The sequence below is a fragment of the Lepisosteus oculatus genome, chromosome 11 (genome assembly GCF_040954835.1).
Source record: "Lepisosteus oculatus isolate fLepOcu1 chromosome 11, fLepOcu1.hap2, whole genome shotgun sequence".
Classification (NCBI taxonomy): domain Eukaryota; kingdom Metazoa; phylum Chordata; class Actinopteri; order Semionotiformes; family Lepisosteidae; genus Lepisosteus; species Lepisosteus oculatus.
The window spans coordinates 11,102,937-11,122,648 of NC_090706.1; the positions used below are offsets into that span (position 1 = coordinate 11,102,937).

Genomic DNA, 19,712 nt, shown 5'->3' on the forward strand with positions numbered 1-19,712 from the left:
ATAATGGACAGATTCGAGGAACAGTGTTTCTTACGTCCTTGAGAATTGTGCGGCGGACATTGAGGCTGTATTTTTAAGTCTTGGAATCGTGGACGAGTAGGTGATGCCGAAGTGCGTGGGGCTGAGAGTGGTGAATAACACAGCCAAGCGTGACACAGACCAATAGTCTCTTGACAGCAGCACCCAGTCCCTTCCAGTTCCACGTGTGTCTTGGAGCTCTGCATAAAACGGTGTATGCAACTCAGACTTGAAGTTTAAGAGTTTTGATCTTCTCTCTGGGCTGTTTTTGAGATTCTGGGAAACGTGTTGTTTTCAAATAGAAAATTCTGATTTTATAAGAATGAAAATGTATTGCAAAAGCAATTATTTTTATAATGGTGACTAGTAATAGTAGTTTACTAGTTATCAACTGTTTATTGTTAGTTATTATTTATAGTAATTAACCAGTAATAGCAATCATTTTTAGTTGATTTTTTAATGAACGTCCAGTGTTTTATTTTTAGCAGGGCTTGTATCCATACAGACTTACAGCAACCATGGGACTGATGACACAAGGGATCTGCAGAGTCACTTACATGTGCTGTCTATAACTGGGAAAGCAGGCATATATAGAGCGAAAATAAGACTCTAGTCTGTGCGACTTGTCCATATTGCCTTCTTTAATGCTATTTTAAATGATTAATGTGGGAATTTACCTTGAAGTTTCTTGTTCCTGGTTTTGAGAACACTTTTCTCGATAAGCACAAATGTAAATTTAAAAAAAAAACATAGGCCAGAGAACAGAGTTGTAATTCTGGGGTACACACACACACCCATCCGATATTGTAGGGACCCACATGGAGAAGTTACATGTACCCGTGTTTGAAGATTGATTTGCATAGACGCCAGTGCCTCAATATAATTCAATATCTATCAGACATGTGCATCTTGTTATTTTTGTGTGGTGGGAGCATTGAATTGACATGAAGTCTGTTATTTTGTTTTTTTTCAGTCTGTGCCAGCAAAACACTCAATATCATGAGCTCTAAATTAGCTCCCCAGTAATGTTAGAGACCAGTAGCTGGCGTGTGTCTTCCTATGGCCATGTTAATTAACTGCACCTACAATCCCACACAATATCATCTGTAATGTCCAGCTATCCTTCCATTTTTTAACAGATGCTTCCAATTCAGGGTCATGGGGGAGCTGGAGCCTATCCTGGTAATCAGTGGGTGCAAGGCAGGGTACACCCTGGGTGGGACACCAGGCACCATACACACAGACACACACAGACACACACTCACAGCAGGGCCAATTTTCCCCAGAGCCAGTTAACCTACCAGTATGGTGTCAGGCTGTGAAAGGAAACTGGAGCACCTAGAGGAAACACATGCAAACTCCACACAGACAGCACCTGAAACTCAGTGTCCTTTGGCAGGCATGCTGGGTAACACTGCTGTCTTACGGTGGGTCCTATTCTGATTTAGGTGCCTTCTGTGTGGAGTTTGCATGTTCCGTGTTATGCGCCTGGTGCTCTGATTCCAAAGACGTGCATCTGTGCCCTGCATTGAACCATCCAGGCTCCAGCCCTGCCTTGCCTCTGTTTCCAGGATAGGCCCTGTGTGGCTGTGAGCCTTACAAGAAATAAGCAGCTTTGAGGTAATGGATGGGTGTCATTCCTAAAAACTATTGAAAAGGTGCCTGCAAGACTGGAGAGGTTGGGCCTGGAAGTCATGGTTGTGGTGCTGAGCTAAGGTCTCTGGTCTAGGAATATGAGAAGGGAGGATTCACAAGTTCTTGTCCTGGTCGGTTTTGTTGAGCCAAACCAGTCAGCAGTCGGCAATTCCAGTTTTTGAAAGGTATGGAAAAAGGGAGGTGATGGGTGACTTCAAAATAAAATAGAGCTCCTTACTGAGCTTTGCATTGAGTCACCCACCTGTCTTGAACTTTGAACCGTCATAACTAGGATTAGGAAATAGATGTGCCATCTGTAGCTGCATTGACATTTTTGTGGGGTATGTTTGCATTTTATCTAGTCTCACTGTTACTTATCTAATTACTGGTTTGTGTTGGGAAGGTATGTGTAGATAAATTGGGGGGGATGCTGTTTTTTATTGGCTCATAGTTATATATCTGGATTGATGTCGTTTACTTGTAGGAGCTCACCCAACAAATTCCATGCAACTGGTTGTTATGGCAATAAAGTATTGAACTTGAGTTTGCAGAGTCTCTGGATCTATGCAGTTAATTCTGAGAGGCCTGAGGTGTTAACCTGATATGTAATAACCTGTATATTCTGTCTTTATTTCTTGTCGTAGGAAGCCTGTATCTTAAATAATGTCGTGGATTAGGGAGGGGGAGCTGACACTGATTGAGAGATTTTCTGCAAATATCTTGAAGGTATGTCTCTTATCTATCGACCACAATGGGAAATGATAACTTTCCACCAAAACAGAGGAGATCTAAAAAAAAAACATGAACTGGACTGTGACTACACTTACATCATTTATTTTACATCAGTTTTGAATTAAGTGTGACTTTTTATCCTTAGACCTAAAGAAGAGAATTCAGAGATCTGAAACATTCTTTTTGTTCAGATATATGATGAATTTGTAGTGCATTGTATCCGGTAACCCCTTGTTATTAGATCCTTGTAATTGTAAAAATGTAATTGATTCTATGTACTGAGACATTATCATGATCAGATCTTAAAGAGTCAATCCCGCATCAGCAGGGTCCACTTGTCGGAGGGGGATTATTAGGAGGCATAGGAAATTTGGCCAGGATGCCGGAGTTACACCCCTACTCTTTTCGAGAAACACCCTGGGATTTTTTATGACCACAGAGAGTCAGGACCTCGGTTTTACGTCTCATCTGAAAGACGGCGCTTGTTAACAGTATAGTGTCCCCGTCACTATACTGGGGCATTAGGACCCACATGGACTGCAGCCATGAGCGCCCCCTGCTGGCCCCACTAACACCTCTTCCAGCAGCAACCTTAGTTTTTCCCAGGAGGTCTCTCATCCAGGTACTGACCAGGCTCACACCTGCTTAGCTTCAGTGGGCTGCCAGTTGTAAGTTGCAGGGTGACATGGCTGCTGGCCATCTAGCTGCACACCTATGTCATCTGAAATCCCGGGGGCCTGATTTAAATAGCTGCTAAACGCACTAGCCTAAAACTTTCTAAATGAACAGAATCTGATTCGTCTCCCAGTGCTGTGTGGTTGTTTTATTGTAGAGTGTAGCTTTTAATGATCAAAAGTAAAAATCGGCCAGGGGGCCATATCAAGGCGTAAGGCGTGCAGAGCAAAAGAGTACCCAGTAAATCCCCCTCCTTTCCTTTCCCAGGCCTCGTGACCTGGGGGAGTCCTGCTAACCCTTCCCATCATTCACCTGGGCACACACTCCTCCCACCTTTCGGGGGGGGGAGACAGGAAAGCGCAGCTCAGGCCTGGCACAAAGCATTGCCTGACTCTGTTTAGCAGGGTGAGATGGGGCAAGTGCGCCCCAGAGATCAGAAAATTAAGTTTAGCAGTCCTATGGTGGCTGCATTGCTTGAGATCTTTAGGTGAACTTTGGTAAAGCCACCTGTGGGTAGCACTGCACTGAGAGAGGGGTTAATACAGACACTGACTGAGCACTGTGATTCTTTCCTTGAGATATGTAGGTAAACTTTGGTGCAGAGCTCCTGTCGATAGCTGCCACTCATTGAGGACAGGCTGTGAAGGTTGATGGCCAAATGAAAAAACAGCTACTTGTTTTTTAAAAAGCTGTTTCAGGATTTCCAAGGTGTGTTTACCCCCCAGGGTGGGGTAATTAATAACACCACCAAAAAGGACTGTTTTAAATGTGTAAAAGTTATAAATATAGGTGCCAGTGCAAGGAAAGGTAGATGGCAAACATCCAAAGGATAAAAAAATGCATTAAGTATTCTGTGTGATGTTTTTCAGCAGTTTGAATTTAAACATGATGTAAACACATTGGCACACAGGAAATAAGAATGTTTTTGTAACCTAGAAGCACTAATAGTAATAATGTGATGTATTTGAAAAATGGAGTTGTCTGTTTACAAATGGGAGTACAGGAACATCCAATTTTCCAACAAGGATCTTGAAGTCCTTTACCTGAGCAGAGCATTCTGGGTAATAGGCGTGCATTCCGAAATGTCAGATTTTGATTGGTTGCTGAAAAATACCCACTTGCTGCATTAGTAGTTTTTTTTAATTTGGCTGATGCTTTTGTCCAAGGTGAATTACAAAAAAACACGGTACTAATAAAAATACACTGACCAAATTTGTATATAAATATAACAAGTTAGCAATGTAGAAAAGCTGTATTCTAACACAGGAACTTTACATAATTTAAAATAATGATGCCCAGAGAACTTGGCTCAGTATTCCCCTCTGTTCAATATTCAGCACCATGCATCCTCCTGCTTAGAAAACCAGTGGTTTTTAATATTTTAGTGGCTGCTTTAGAGTAAGATGGAAAGTTTTTAACATGATACATTTAGTTTTTCCCCACAGGTCATAAGATAGCAGATGAAGCTAAACCCGTGATATTTTCAGAAAAATCCAAAGAGAATAGCGAAGTTACTTAACTTATCATACGGCACGGCACACGTCTGATGTGATTTGGCCAAGAAAGCAGCAGTGTATTTTATTTTTTTTACTTCCTCCAAAGGCACTGGAGCAGAACATATTCTGTTTGTGCTTTTATTACCTGGACACACAAGAATTCTAATTATTTGCACACAGGAGCAGAGTGGTGAAAACGTAATTGGGGACGTTTCTTAAGACTCCAGGGAGGCTGAAGGCGTTGTCCGGCTTGTTGTGTTCTTCGGTGAGGTTATTGTTGAGGAGACAGGAGGGAAGAGGCAGTGGCACCACCCTCAGAATAAGATACGTCACTCACTCTCCAAAATATGGTCTGAACTACATGTCCAACCTTAGCACTTTGTGGGTTTAATGACTCTAAACCATACTATAAAATCCTCGGTTTACGGTTTTAGGTATTCATATGAAAGAAAACAGATCTTTTATGGCCGATTATCAAACTTTATTGAGACAGAAAATAAAGAAAAGCCTAGAAGAAAAAGAAGACTATCGGACACAGTGCAAGCCTGTGTTCCCTCCTCAGTTGTCCACACCACACCTTCCCCTAGGTCAGTCAAATAAAACTGCCCTCACACTACACCAATTACCACAGGAACAATAACCCGAAATAAGAACGCAAAATACAAAACACTGAATATGTTTACACAAATTAAATATGTCTCACAGACAAATGGCACAGGGTAGCCATTCTGAGGGTATAAAGATCAGTAGGCCTTGAAAGGCGGGACTGGGCTGAGAGTTCAACAGGTTTTTGTCGGGTTTTCATTGCTGTATTTCTTTCCTGAATCCCAAATGACGTTTGTGCTCTGGGGTCCCGCCGCGCGCGCGCGCTTGCGTTTGGCGTGCTCTGGTGTGTGTGTGGGTCCGCGTGCTCCGCGACTGGCTCACGGATTCGCGCGCTGTCCCACGCCTGTGCTGCAGGCCGGCCCGATGCCCAGACACATCGCCTTCATCATGGACGGCAACCGCCGCTACGCCCGCAAGCGGCACGTGGAGAGGCAGGAGGGCCACACGCAGGGCTTCGACAAGCTGGCGGAGGTGAGGCCTTGCGCGCGTCTGGACGCGGTACAGGAGGCCCGGGCCCCTCTGGGCTCATTCCCCTCCACCCCCGTTTCTCCGTTTCCCCTCTTCCACAGTTGCCGTTGTGAATTCTCTCTTCTTTGGAAGACTAACTAGGACACACACATTCGAAGGCGCGCTGTCGACTGTGACATGCTGGATTACCTACTCCCAGAGTTCATACGCCCCCAGACTGTTTTGACAGTCAGCACAGCCTGTGTCTCACTTCTCAGGGTTTCTCTTTTTCCCTGGGTTGGCTCCTGATCTGCCTGTTTACTTTCAGTCTGCTCATTTACATTGTACAAATGAAACTTGGACATGTGGGTCTTTACTACTTGCATGCTGTGAGCTCTGATTGAGATCTGTTACGCTGGCATCTCAAGTATCTGATGACAGCCACTGTAATGTATTTGCTTGCTCCTACTGCTAGTGCCTGAATTCTGTAATCCAGAAAATGTTCTAGGTCTCTTTATCAGCACCTTATGAGCCATGGAGAAGGGGTCAATCAGTCTAATTAAAAGGGGGAACTGCCCTGTCAAATCTCTTGGCATTATAAGTGTAATCAGAGCATATCTTATAATGCCATGCTTATGGTCTCAAAAACCAATCCTGTCAGCGTGGAGCTTCCAGAGCCACTAAAACCACAGTGTGTCATCTGCAGACACAATAAGACGTATTATAAACTTGGGTATTATGGAAAAATGTGGAAATGTTTTGGAGAATGCAATTGTCATACAGTGACAAAATTCAGTCTGGACTGCAGTTTGGATCCATCCATCCATTTTCTAGGCACGTTATCCAATTCAGGGTCACATGGGAGCCAGAGCCTCTCCCGGCAGTCAGTGGGCACAAGACAATAGACAACCTGGACAGGATGCCAGTCCATCACGTGGCAGACAGACACAAACATGCACACACTCACACCAGGGCCAGTTTTCCAGAGCTCTGGGGGGAAACCCACATGAACACGGGAAGAACATACAAGCTCCATGCTGACAGCAGCCCAGGAATTGAACCCAGGGCCACAGGGCTGTGAGGCAGCAATGATAACCACTATGCCACCATGCTGTCCCAGTTTGGATCCATTTATCTTTTTTGCTTTGCACTTAATGCCCCCTTTAAGCCTCTGTTGCACATCTCACATCCTTCTCCCAGCTGTAAGGCTGGTTGCAGCTCAACAAGTTGTTTTATGTCCAGCGTAGAGTGTAGGATCTCATCCAGCTGTGTCTTGATAGAACCCTGCGTATCGGCTTCAACAACATGGCCTGGTAGCTTGTTGCACACTCCCACAACTCTTTGTGTAAAGATCTGCCTCCTGTTCTCTGTTTTAAAGGCACTTCCACCTTGTTTCCACTTCCTCCCTGTTGTTTATGTCTCACTGTTCAATTACCCAGTTCAGTACCTTCCGACTCAGACTGGGATTGTGCAATTCCTCTCTCTACTGATAGACGCTGCGCTGGTGTTTAAATCTGGAGATCCAGGAGGTGACTGTCTACGCTTTCAGTATCGAGAACTTCAAGCGCTCCAAGCAGGAGGTGGAAGGGCTGATGGAGCTGGCACGGCAGAAGTTCAGCAGGCTCCTGGAGGAACAGTAAGGGAGCCCAGTAATCCTGTCGCCCACAGTTCATGTCTTAGGGGTTGGGCTCTTCCGGTTTCCAAAATCTGTCTGGTCATAGCAGAATCCAGTAATTTTGCCCGAAAGCAGAGCTACAGAAATGGCGCAGCTTTTTTGTTGACACTGGTGCACTGGCATGGTGACTGAAGTTACAGACAACACCTGAAGTGGTTCTAACTATAATTTTAAAGCTTCTTACAGAGCTGAAGACCTCTGGACCCTAAGAGTGGCAGGGTTCTGGGTTTTTTGTTTCAGCTCTAAACTTAATTGTTGATCTTGTATAATCACATTGTTGCGTAAGCAGTTATATCACCTGTTTTGGGGGGGGTTAATGAATTGTTAGTCAACATCATGCAATATATATATAGAAATGCACCCTGCTTCCACTGGAGGCTTTGCAGTCTTGGAGTAATGACTGTAACGTCAGTCGCTTTGGAATTAGCTGTGCCTCTCAGTTTATATGGTGAAGATCAGGTCATCAGGGACAAGGTGATTTGTTTTATTTTATTTTAAACAAAAGCCGAAGGGCAGAGATTAAGCAGCATCTTGCGGGGGAAAAACATGGAAGAAACCGATAGATCTTTCAGGAGAGAAAGCAAAATTATTTCTTTAAATAACCATATTTTGTGTGTCTAAGGTCAAATCATTTGTTCAAGTTACGTTTTCACATGATTCCATGGTTAGAATAACTTGACAACAAAAAAGGAAAATCAGGTCATGGATTCTTCAGAATTAGTCATTTTCACCTTCTAGTAAATCATTTTCCATATAATCAGTCTTTTCCTTCTTTCCCACTTTCCTCCCTAGGGAGAACCTGGAGAAACATGGGGTCTGTATCCGGGTGCTGGGAGACTTGGCTCTGCTCCCTCAGGACCTCCAAGAGCTCATCGCCCAGGCTGTGCTGGCGACCAAGACCCACAACAAGTGAGCAGAGTCTCGCGACTGACTCGGCGACTGACTCGGCGACTGACTCGGCGACTGACTCGGCGACTGACTCGGCGACTGACTCGGCGACTGACTCGGCGACTGACTCGGCGACTGACTCGGCGACTGACTCGGCGACTGACTCGGCGACTGACTCGGCGACTGGACCGGCCTGCCTCGCGACTGACTCGGCGACTGGACCGGCCTGCCTCGCGACTGACTCGGCGACTGGACGGGCCAGTCTCTTGAGGGTCAGAGACTGGGCCAGTGTGTCTCGCTGCTGGAGGTCTCAGATTGGACTGGTTTGTCTCCCTACAGTTCCCACCGTTAACTGCTCCCTTTGTTTTCACAAGAATTGAGTCAACGCTTCTTGAACCCTTATTCTTCCATCCTGTTGTGTTTTGGGACATTTTTGGACAATTATTTCAGAAGTTAAAGCAATTTAGAAGACGTAATAAGCAAGTTATTGGTTGGTCATTGGTTACTGGTTGGTTTTGGTTAACCCAACAGTATGACTGAATTATTGTGAGAGATTTCCAAAAGACACCTGAGTCACAAGCACTGTGGTGGGAAGCTCTTGGACAGAAGAGTATTGTTGGTTAGACATGTAATTGGATTACATGAGCACTAGGCTTTTTCAAAATGGTTTAAGGTTATATAGTGTTTTTCTTTGTCCATTGTTTTATTATTAGTTTGCATTTTACTTCGGTATTTTTCATACTTGGCAGTGTTGTTTCATTTCAGAAGAGGTATGACATGCACGGTGTGCATCATTAGCTTGCGTATCTTGTGCGATGTGTAAACTGGTACAGTGGATATAGTATATTGAACTGTGACACGCAGCTACACGGTTTTACTGAGGAGTTCAGGTCATGCCTGGGATTGCTGAGTGCTGTGTGATGTGGGGTTGAAGGAGGTGGTGGTGGGAGAAGCCGAGGAAATGAACAAGAGGTAAATGAAAAACCTTTGTTTTGTAGCAGCAGCAGTTATCTTTTATAGGCAGATTTTGGAAAATAGGCACACAAAACACAGCCCTAAGGTAAAATAAGCAGTGCCTTTTATTTATATGCAATGCTAATGAATTCCAAACAAAGCAAAACTCAGGGAGATAACTACATTTCTTTTTTTTTGTCCGCTCTGTAAAGAGCTGAGCAGCTAAGCTGCTTACTGGTAGCAAAACCCCAAAACAAACAATTTCCAAAATGGTTGCTTCCTCACTCGCTCCCTTCTCCGTCTGATGCATCTGAGAGATTCAGCTTTTCTCTTAGACAGCAGAGGCTGGTGATGAGCAGAGGCTGGTAGCCTCCTCTTCCTGGTTTTAGCTGACACCTGACCAATTGTCTTTCTCAAATTGTACATGTGACTGAGGACAGCAGGTCATTCCCCATTGCTCTCTGGGAAATGCGGTCCAGACCAGAACCTCCATCTTGTCTCCATCTTCTACCTCTTACAACCTGTAGAGACTGTTCATTTTGTTTTTCTGGTGTGGTCCACAGCCAGTTGACCCCTTTTTATCATTTTGTCTTGTGTGCATGTTACAGTACGTCTATCTTTTCGAATTGGACAAGACAAAGGGAAGGAAATAAGCTCTGTGTTTAAGAATTGGCCAGTTGTGGGGAACCCTGTCAAAGGCATTTCAGAAATCTTTTGAGTTCTGTCAGATGCACTATACATCCATTATTTTTTGGGGTTCTTTAAAAACAAGGGAAAAAATGATTGAGCAGGCTCTGTGGGACTGCTATTCACTGTCCCCATTAACGGCGTCCCTGCTGTTGATGTTGGTGATGGGCGCGCTCCTCCTCCTGTAAGCACCAGGCCTCCGGCAAGCTGGTCAGCTCTTCCTCGCTCTCCCCTTGCAGTACCAAGAATGATTCCTGTGTGCCGAGACACATTCATTACACTCCATCTATCTATCCATTTTCCAACCTCGATATCCTATTCTGGGTCATGGGGGCCAGAGCCTATCCTGGCAAGCAAAGGGACCAAGGCAGGCTACACTCTGGATGGGACACCAGTCTATCACAGGGTCTATACAGACACACTCACACCAGAGCCAGTTTTTCCAGAAGCCAGCTTACCTACCAGTAGTTCTTTGGACTGTGGAAGGAAACCAGAGCACTTGGGAGAAAATCCATACAAATGTAAGAAGAACATAAAAACATGCGACAGCACCCCGGAAATTGAACCCTGGGTCCTTGAGTTGTCAGCCAGCAATGCTAAACACCATTGTGCTGCCCTGCATAATACTCAGTTATTTAAAATGTTTTTTTTTAATTCTCTATATGTGTTTAATTGGTTGAACAGTGCTGTGGACTGCTTTCTCTTCATTTGGAGCACACAGAGCTGCCTTCACAGATGAGCGCTTTTGCAGACCCACAATGCTGCTGGGGCTGGATGCAGATTTTTGTAAAAAACATTCCAAGCACAACACGGTGTCAGGATTTTCATATATAAAGGGTAACAGCCAAGCCTGTGCCCTTTTCAAGTTGTTGCTCTGAGCAAAATACTGCGTGTCCTTTCAATATAAGGGGTTTATATTAAATCACTCATTTAAAACCAGTTAAACAGGCCATGTATCTCAGTGCAGCATTTAACATTTTGCAAGAATTATAATCTGTTAAACCTGTAATATAGCCACTAGGCAAAATAATAAATGTAATTGGAATAATTGAGCATTGCCTTAGATTGACACAGCCGGTGTTTCAAAAGGTGGCAAAGATGTAGGTCTTCCTACTTCCTTCAGAGCACTTTTAGTTTTAGGATTGAAACCGCTTTATACAGAAGAGATAAATGCCTAATAATGCAAAACATATCACTTTAAATGAACTTCATAAAGCAGTTTTTTTTTTTTGCCATGGCAGTTTGTGTTTTTCTTAGCAAAAAAACATTCTGAGCAGAGCAAACCTACTTCAGTCTCGGCCACTGTTGGATGTGTTATTACAGCAGCCTCTTGTCTGCCTTACCACATCCTCCTGCAGTCCTGTGTCTTTGGAGTCCAATAGGAGGGACCATTGTGATTTCTTCGCCAGGTACAGCTGTGGACTGCAGTACTGGCACCCTGCTACTGAAACAGCTATTCTGTGATCTCTGAAGAGCAGTGATTCTTAAACATATAATTGGACTATCTGAACTCTGGATGTAATCGTCATCATTACTATTTCTTTTCCACTCACATCAATGGCTGGTAAGGTGCTGTGATAGATAAACTGGTTTAAAACATGAGCCAGTACTTACCTTTAACTTTTCATTTTTGTTGCCCCTCCTGCTCTCCCAGGTGTTTTCTGAATGTGTGCTTCGCCTACACCTCCAGACACGAGATCAGCTCTGCGGTGAAAGACATGGCCTGGGGTGTGGAGCAGGGGCTCATCAGATCGAGGTGAGAGCATCCGATCTTTTCACTGCTCTGCAGTCTCCTGCATCCTGGATTTCACACCCAGAAAACCAGATAATACTTTCACAAACCATGCTTTATCACTGTGTGGTGTTAACATTTGGGTTAGAGATCAGGTTAGAACTCTGTGTGTGGTTTACCTGCTGGTTAGTGATACTGCTTCATGGATCTTTGGCGCAGATATAAAATATATCATAACCTGGGTAAGGTTCTGGACTGGTGAGAGTCCTGCAATGGGCTGGTATCCTGTCCAGGGTGTGTATGTGGGTGCCCTGTGATGGGCTGGTGTCCAGGGTGTGTATGTGGGTGTCCTGTGAATTGGCTCCTCACAAACCTTAAGGATGAGAACCGAAATTGGGTGGCCTAGTGGCAGGTGTGGTTTTGTTTCGTGAACCATTTCCTTTACAAACAAACACTACACTTGACTGATTGCAACATGGCTGTTGCAAAATTTCAATGAAATAACCATCCATGCTGTACATAAAAAGTGTTCTCAGTAGTTCTACGAACTCTGCATTTAATATTTATTTCGGGTCAGACAGCAATCCAATATTTGTGGATCAAAAAAGGTGAAATGCTAAGGACAGCATTTTGAACCAAAAAGCTTTCATTGTTAAAGGTGAACTGGAAGCACAATTTTATTAGATGTCATTAATAAATTAATTGACATTATAGATTTTCTTTATTCATTTTGAAATAAGCACAAAATCATGAAAGTACTATATAACTGCCATTTTATTCGCTAACTGCTTTTTACTGGCGATAGCGAAAATTTGCGCAGATTGTGTCATGCCCTTCCTGCTCACTAGTCCCTGCAATAAGTAATGTGATCAAAGAATGGACAAGTACAGGTTGGCCAGCAGACGTTTCACCACAGAAATGTTCCAATGTGATCTGCATGCAGAGTAAACAAATAAGTAGTATTTGTCTGCAAAACCCTCTTGAAGTCAAAAGCAATATTTCTATTGGATTAAAAGAGATGTATCCACAAGCTGCTTTTTACAATGTCACAGGTTTCACCTCTCCGGAAGTTTGGTTGCCTCTTTCTGAGTACCAGAATATGGTGCCGCACAGACCTGCACAGACCTGGGAGTTTGGTCTATTTTGTGGTGTAAATTGGAGGTTTTACTGTGTACATTTTACTTTCATTGATGCCCTCATCAATGCTGATTCTTTCGAACCCCAAACTATAAAAACAGCTTTGCAGTTCCCCTTCAAAAGCATTTTGGGCTGCATTTGCAATTTGTAATTGTACATCCTGGTCACGGCAATGAATCCTGTGTGGCTTTAGGTGTTAGTTTGATTTGTTTTTGGATTGAATAATCCAGATGGGATTTTAATGTGGACTTCAAGTTGAATTGAATGGAATCAATTGAGATATTCAGTTCATTCACTTTGGGGAAAAATATAATGAGTTGGATTCTGTGAAAGCCCTTTATGTAATGCATTGAGATTGAGTGGGGAACCTAACCAATTAAGAACAACCAGTAAAGCCAATTAAGTTTGCCAATTAAGAACAACCAGTAAAGCTGGGATAGTGCTTAAATGCTAGTTCTGCTTGTACAATTTCTTGCTGTGCCTTGAAGTGGAACCAGGAGATGGAAAGCCGTAGTTCTAATATTCGACTTCTTCAGTTTGCTTGTGTGAGCTTTTCACTTGTGCTGAACCTTTCATTAAGTATGGATGAACAAAGTTTTTCACCTTAATAGTGCCAGGATACATGCGGACCTTCGCTGGGCTTGCTTTAATTGTTTTCTGCAGTACAGACTTGCTTATTGTGTAACTTGTAACTTAACTTTAGGTGAATTGCTATGCTTTTTTTATCTTTCTGCACTGTTTTAAGATTCACACTGTTAATTTGTCCACCTCAGTAACTATTTTGGTTAAAAGGTGAATTACTTTTTAAGAGAACACCTGAGCATAGGCTCTGTTAAGGGTCTGTAATAATAAATGTTATCAGGAAGTGAAAATCTCAATTAAATGCTGCAGGGATTTTTTTTTTTACTTTTGAGGCAGATGGGAGGAGTAAAACAGAGTGTTTGTTTCATTGCAGCGATGTGTCAGAGTCACTGCTGGGCAAGTGTCTGTACACCAGTAACTCCCCTGACCCCGACCTGCTCATCAGGACGTCCGGAGAGGTGCGGCTGAGCGACTTCCTCCTGTGGCAGGTAGGGAGGCTCCCCATGTGTTGTCCCCACCGGGGTTGACGTTGCTTCCGGAACCGGACCACCTTCAGCAGGTCAGCTCTGGCTGCAGCCTGGCTCCGGGGCCAGTCGGGAAGTCAGGCTTTAGGACTGGTTGGGAGCTCCAGGTTGCCCTGCTCCCAGCTCCAGAACTGCTCCGACTCCAGCCTGGGCCTCATTATAAGTGCTTTGAAAAAAATGATCAGCTATTTGGTGGCTTCCAAAGATAGCATGTGATTTAAATGAACTGGTAGTTAAAGTTTTGGACTTTTATGTAAAATGTACAGCTTTTCACAATGAGTGCCGTGTTTTAAGAGTGTAAATGTTTTGGAAAAAAGAATCTCTGAGTATTGCTAAGTGAGTTAAAACGAGTAGAATGTACGTATTGTTCTGCAATCTGCACAGATGGCTTATGTTTCTGTGATGACGGCTAGAACATATGATCACTTGGTCAAACCTTGAAGCCACTTTGTGTAGGCTAATAAGCTACACTGGTGTTGTGGGATCAGCAGGGGGCGCTCCCCTTGCACTCTCTGTGGGTCCTAATCCCCTAGCATAGTGATGAGGACACTGTACTATAAAAAAGGCTCCATTCTTTAGATGAGACCTAAACCCGAGGTCTGTGGTTAGGGTAGGTGAGTTAACCGCAGTGTTCTTGCCAGATTTCCCCTGGCCTTTAGAAGTCATGACCTCCTAGTTATCCTCATCTATGACGGGCTTCATTACTCTGTTATCAGAAAGATAAGCCCGCCACACAGGAGATTGCACACAGGAAGCGTTTCCTCAACTGGTGGTGATGAAATAATAATGAAAAATGGTTCAGGAGTAGTGGATCGGGTTTTCTAAAATAAAACAAAATTGCAATTATGAATTATATGACTAACATAAACTACAATTAAAAAAATATACATGGCATCCCTTATGGGATTAATTACAAAAGAGAACGAAGACCTAAAAGGTATAACCAAAGTTATATATTTGAGCTCTGCAATGATGATACAGCAGTATGTGCATTTAAAGTACAGTATATAACCGATAGTGGTGATAGAGAATAACAGCATTCCTTTCACCATGAAATCAGCAGTAATTAGACCTGCATGCACTGGAACATCCATACATGGAAACTCATTGAAAAGAATCAGTACTAGTAACATATTAAAAGTGTTACAAACAATACAGAGCAGTAAACAATATGACATGACAAACTAAACCATCTTGCATCTAAGACACAGTCTCTAAAATACTTATGATAGTCAGTAGTGAGAAACTGACCATTTTAGCCAGCAGCCATATCACCCTGCGGCTCACAACTGGCAGCCCACTGAAGGCCAGTAGGTGTGAGCCTGGTCAGTACCTGGATGGGAGACCTCCTGGGAAAAGCTGAGAGGTGTTAGTGGGGCCAGCAGGGGGCGCTCACCCTGCGCTCTATATGGCTCCTAATGCCCCAGTATAGCGACGGGGACACTATACTGTAAAAAGGTGCTGTCCCTCAGTTGAGACGTAAAACCGAGGTCCTGACTCTCAGTGGTCGTTAAAAATCCCAGGGTGTTTTCCGAAAAGAGTAGGGGAGTTACCCCGGCGTCCTGGCCAAATTTCCCATTGGCTTTTACCAGTCCAGTCCTAATAATCCCCAAATATGAATTGGTTTCATTACTCTGCTCTCCTCCCTGAGGAGCTGAGAGCTGAGAGCTGATGTGTGGTGAGCGTTCTGGCGCACTATGGCTGCCGTTGCATCATCCAGGTGGGGCTGCACACTGGTGGTGGAGGGGAGTCCCCACTACCTGTAAAGCGCTTTGAGTGGAGTGTCCAGAAAAGCGCTTTATAAGTGTAAGCAATTCATTCATTTTAAATGCATTCATAGTATGAATGCGTGGGGCTGGAAATGTATCTACAGATAAGCATACAATCTTTCCGACATCTCTTCTGAAGTCTGTCATTTATATGTTAAACACCTCGGTTAGATCACAGTGGGTGTGACTCTTCTGTGGCGGACGGGTCCAGTCATGATGGGTAACCTGTTGACTTGATTGTTTTGTGATTGTTGTGTAAACTTGCGTGTTATGTTGCAACAACCATTTGATTAGTTGCAGTGATAACATGGAGACTTTAGCCAGAGGTAGCCATTCCCCAGAAGGACCCCTACAGTTGTGTTGTCTTACAGTGCTCTCAGTTTACTTTATTGTCCCAGATGGGGAATTTGCTTTGCAGGCAGGTAAAGATATAACACATTACACGAGACATTTAACACAAAATATACATTTAACAGATTTAACAGTATTGTAGGGTTCCGGAACTTCAGTGCAGCATGGTTCCGGGATCCGGAGCTTCAGTGCAGTTCTGTTCCGGGCTCCGGGCTCCGGGCTCCGGACTCCGGAGCGTCTGTGCAGTTTGGTTCCAGGCTCCAGGCTCCGGAATTCAGCTGGCAAAAACTGTCCGGCTCTGGTTCCTGAGCAGCTCTGGAGCCAGAGCTCTGCCAGATCTACTTTTCTTTTAATTTAACCAGATTGAAGATCCAAATGTTCTGGAATCCTGCAAGAGGCCAGATAAGATATTGAGATCATGCAGCTAACTCGCAGTCAAATGATGAAGATGAGCAGTATATCATTTCTCTTGTTGTTTCCTAAATTGTCTCCCCAGACCTCGTATTCCTGCTTGGTGTTCCAGTCTGTGTTGTGGCCAGAATATTCCTTCTGGAATCTCTGTGAAGCTATACTGCAGTACCAGCTGAGCTACTGTTCACTGCAGGTACGATAATCTTCATCTTCATCCTTTGGCAGCCTCACTCTACAAAACTGGTCCAGTTTTTTTCCCAGATCCAGATCAGGAGTGCCCGAAATACAAAACTGAATTGAAATCAATTAGCCTCAAAGCTCCAGAGCTTCAGTGCAGCGTGTGATTGATAAATCAGAAGGGCAACAGGGGTGCCCCAGGGCACGAGCTGGGAACCAGAGGTTAAAATAAATTATCCATCCATACATTTTCTAAGCTCTTCATCCAGTACAGGGTTGCAAATGTGCTGGAGCCTATCTCGGCATGCAATGGGATACATCCACGGACACACACACCAGGGCCATTTCCAGAGACTGCTACAATTTAGAAAGGGAAATTTAAAAACCAGAAATGACATAGCTGACACAGAATGGAGCATGTGCTAACACATATCGATACAACCTTGAGTTTGTGAAGTGAGAGCTCTATGGAAAATATCAACCGGATCTCCAAAGTAATCAGCATGTTTTAGATATTTACAAGTACATTCCCAATTAGTTTGCCATTTTTTTTTTAAATTAAATGTTATGTTATATCACTGTGCTGTTTTTAAGTTGCAGATCCTACATCTGCATACAAAGCTAAAAAAATTGTGAGCAAGTTTAGCCCAGCTGTGTATGGGTGTCTGCAGATTTTCATTCTAACTTACCAACCTCAGTCCTCAGCCAGTTGATTGTGGGTTTAACAGTTTTGCTCTTGAGGTCAAGTACTGGGGCCTTAAGAGACCAGGCAAACCTGGCAGACAAGACAGGCCTTCAGGTCGAGGGCTGAATACCCCTAGTGTAATAATAAGAAGAATTGCTTACACTTATATAGCGCTTTTTCTGGACACTCCACTCAAAGCGCTTTACAGGTAATGGGGACTCCCCTCCACCACCACCAATGTGCAGCATCCACCTGGATGATGCGACGGCAGCCATAGTGCGCCAGAACACTCCCCACACATCAGCTATCAGTGGGGAGGAAAGCAGAGTAATGTAGCCAATTCATAGAGGGGGATAATTGGGAGGCCGTGATTGGTAAGGACCAATGGGAAATTTGGCCAGGACGCCGGGGTTACACCCCTACTCTTTTCGAGAGACAGAGAGTCAGGACCTCGGTTTTACGTCTCATCCGAAGGACGGCGCCTGTTTACAGTATAGTGTCCCTATCACTATACTGGGGCATTAGGACCAACATGGACCGCAGGGTGAGCGCCCCCTGCTGGCCCCACTAACACCTCTTCCAGCAGCAGCCTTAGTTCTTCCTTTCAACTGCAGCCTAAGGCTCGCGAATGTCTTGTTACATGTCAGCAGAACAAGGAGTTACCCAGTTTCTGTCCAGAGAAGAGCAGTCAGATCAGTTTTGTCTGACGATGACAGGCAGAAGGAATTGGCCCTGCTGAGTCTTGAAAAGAGAAGACTAAGAGGGGATCTGATTCACATATTCAAAATCCTCCAAGACACTGATAAAGTCAACCTAGAGGATTTCTTCCAAATCAGCAGTGAAACATGAACCAGTGAGGCACAAGTGGAATTGCAACTCTTAACTGAGAACAGCAGCCACTTCTTTACCCAAAGGGTGGTGGGAGTGTGGAACAAGCTGCCCAGCCATTTTGGCTTCTTTCAGTAAACAGCTGAGTGAGGCCCTTGGATCAGTTAGCTCCCCACTGACGAGATGGGCCGAACGCCTCCCTGCTGTTCGTCTCGCGCTCTGTGTGCTTGCGGCTGGACCCGCCCGGCCCGGTCACTGAAGCCGGCTGTTGTCTCACGCCCCTGTCCCTATTGCAGAAAGCCCGAGAGCATCACAGAGAGGAGCAGGCCCGGCAGCAGCTGGAAGCGGACCGGCGCTGCGTGTCCGACCTCCTGCAGCAGAACGGGTCGGGCAGAAGCCCGGACGCCCGGCAGAGGCAGGAGCTGCTGCAGAAGTACACGGTGGAGAGGGAGACGAGGGTGCAGGGCTTCCTCGGGGCCTTGCAGCAGAGGCGGGACAGCTTCTTCACCGTCTTGAGCGAGGCGTCTTTGGCGTCTGTGAGCGCCTAGCCCCGGCGGAGGCGGGGGGGAGGGGCCCCATTTTTAGTGACATGTAATTGGGAGAGGGTGGGGTGGGGGAGTCAGCTGGAACTACCAACACACAATTTTATTTAAATTCTGTATATATGGAGACGAAGGAATTTTACCCCTATGGGGCGTTAAAGAATAAAAGTTCTTCCTGTGCTGACGTGATGAAGGAATTTCTGTCGCTGTGCTCCCTACAGTGTGGAAACGTATCCCTGTGCTGCTGTTCCGTCAGTTTTCCGCTGTCCTCTGGCGGAGGGCTGTTTCTGTTCTGGGGGAAACGCCCTCCGTGGTGTCTGCGGTTGCTGTTCGATCATTGTGTTGTGACCCCCCCCCCCGATTACAGCCAGGTGGAGACGGTGGCGTTTATGGATCAAGCCCCTCTCTTCTCTGTTTTGCAGCACTTTTGTACTTTTCTGCAGCGTTTTTGCCGATATGCCATTTGTTCACAAAATGTAAAGCGGTCTTTACTGCAAAAAGCCCTTCATTCTTCACGGCTTCCGCCAGCATTCTAAAGAGCACAGCAAAGGTCTTGTAAGTGTATTACGGTTTGGTTTTAAACCACAACATCTAAAGGCAGTGAATTGAAATTGAAAAGGCAGCGGGTCGTTGTCTTCCCACCTGTGAGGAGCGGTGTGTGTTCTGATGGACTGCCAGAGCTCCTGAGGGTTCGGAGATCTCCTGTCTGCTCCAGATCTGCTGAACTAATGTACCTGATCTTCCCAGGAGCACTGTTCTGGCCCTCCAGATTCATGCTCCCCCTGTTAGGAGTGTTTGTTTTGAAGCAGACATGTCCCTGACAGGTTTGCAACAACAGTGTGTTGTGAAAACAACATTGTATATGTTCCTGATGTTTTCTTCATAATACTGAAAGCCATCCTCAACAACTAAGTATGGTCAAGAGGGAGCGGTCAAAGCAGAAGAATGTTTTCGGTTTTGCTAAGTTTGGCTAGCTCGTCGCATGCAAACGCTCGTGCCGGTTAAAACAAGTGACCGGCTCCTACATTGTCGTCCTAACAGCTAGCAATCTTTTCGCCTGGCTGGGGCTGTGCAGTGTTTCCTGTCGGGCGGAACAGGGGAGGGCGTGACGCAGCGCAGAGCGCGAGGTTGGCGAGACCTTGGCCAGGCCTCCGATCCCAT

At 44.9% G+C, this 19,712-nt stretch overlaps 1 protein-coding gene across 3 annotated transcripts in view; it reads left to right on the forward strand.

The window, feature by feature from the left end:
• dhdds (dehydrodolichyl diphosphate synthase) overlaps window positions 1-18,731 on the forward strand; it is a 31,429-nt gene extending 12,698 nt beyond the window's left edge. For 2 of the 3 annotated variants that reach the window (XM_015349073.2, XM_006631515.3), the window contains 8 exons: window positions 2,298-2,379; window positions 5,517-5,633; window positions 7,103-7,245; window positions 8,077-8,193; window positions 11,468-11,569; window positions 13,638-13,752; window positions 16,405-16,512; window positions 18,306-18,731. In XM_015349073.2, the coding sequence (XP_015204559.2) occupies window positions 2,317-2,379; window positions 5,517-5,633; window positions 7,103-7,245; window positions 8,077-8,193; window positions 11,468-11,569; window positions 13,638-13,752; window positions 16,405-16,512; window positions 18,306-18,557 (1,017 nt within the window). In that variant the 5' untranslated portion in view covers window positions 2,298-2,316 and the 3' untranslated portion in view covers window positions 18,558-18,731. Of the gene's footprint in view, window positions 1-1,555; window positions 1,639-2,297; window positions 2,380-5,516; window positions 5,634-7,102; window positions 7,246-8,076; window positions 8,194-11,467; window positions 11,570-13,637; window positions 13,753-16,404; window positions 16,513-18,305 lie in introns of those variants that run through there. The other variant, XM_069195573.1, reaches the window with a different exon arrangement.
• Window positions 18,732-19,712: the final 981 nt, after the last annotated feature.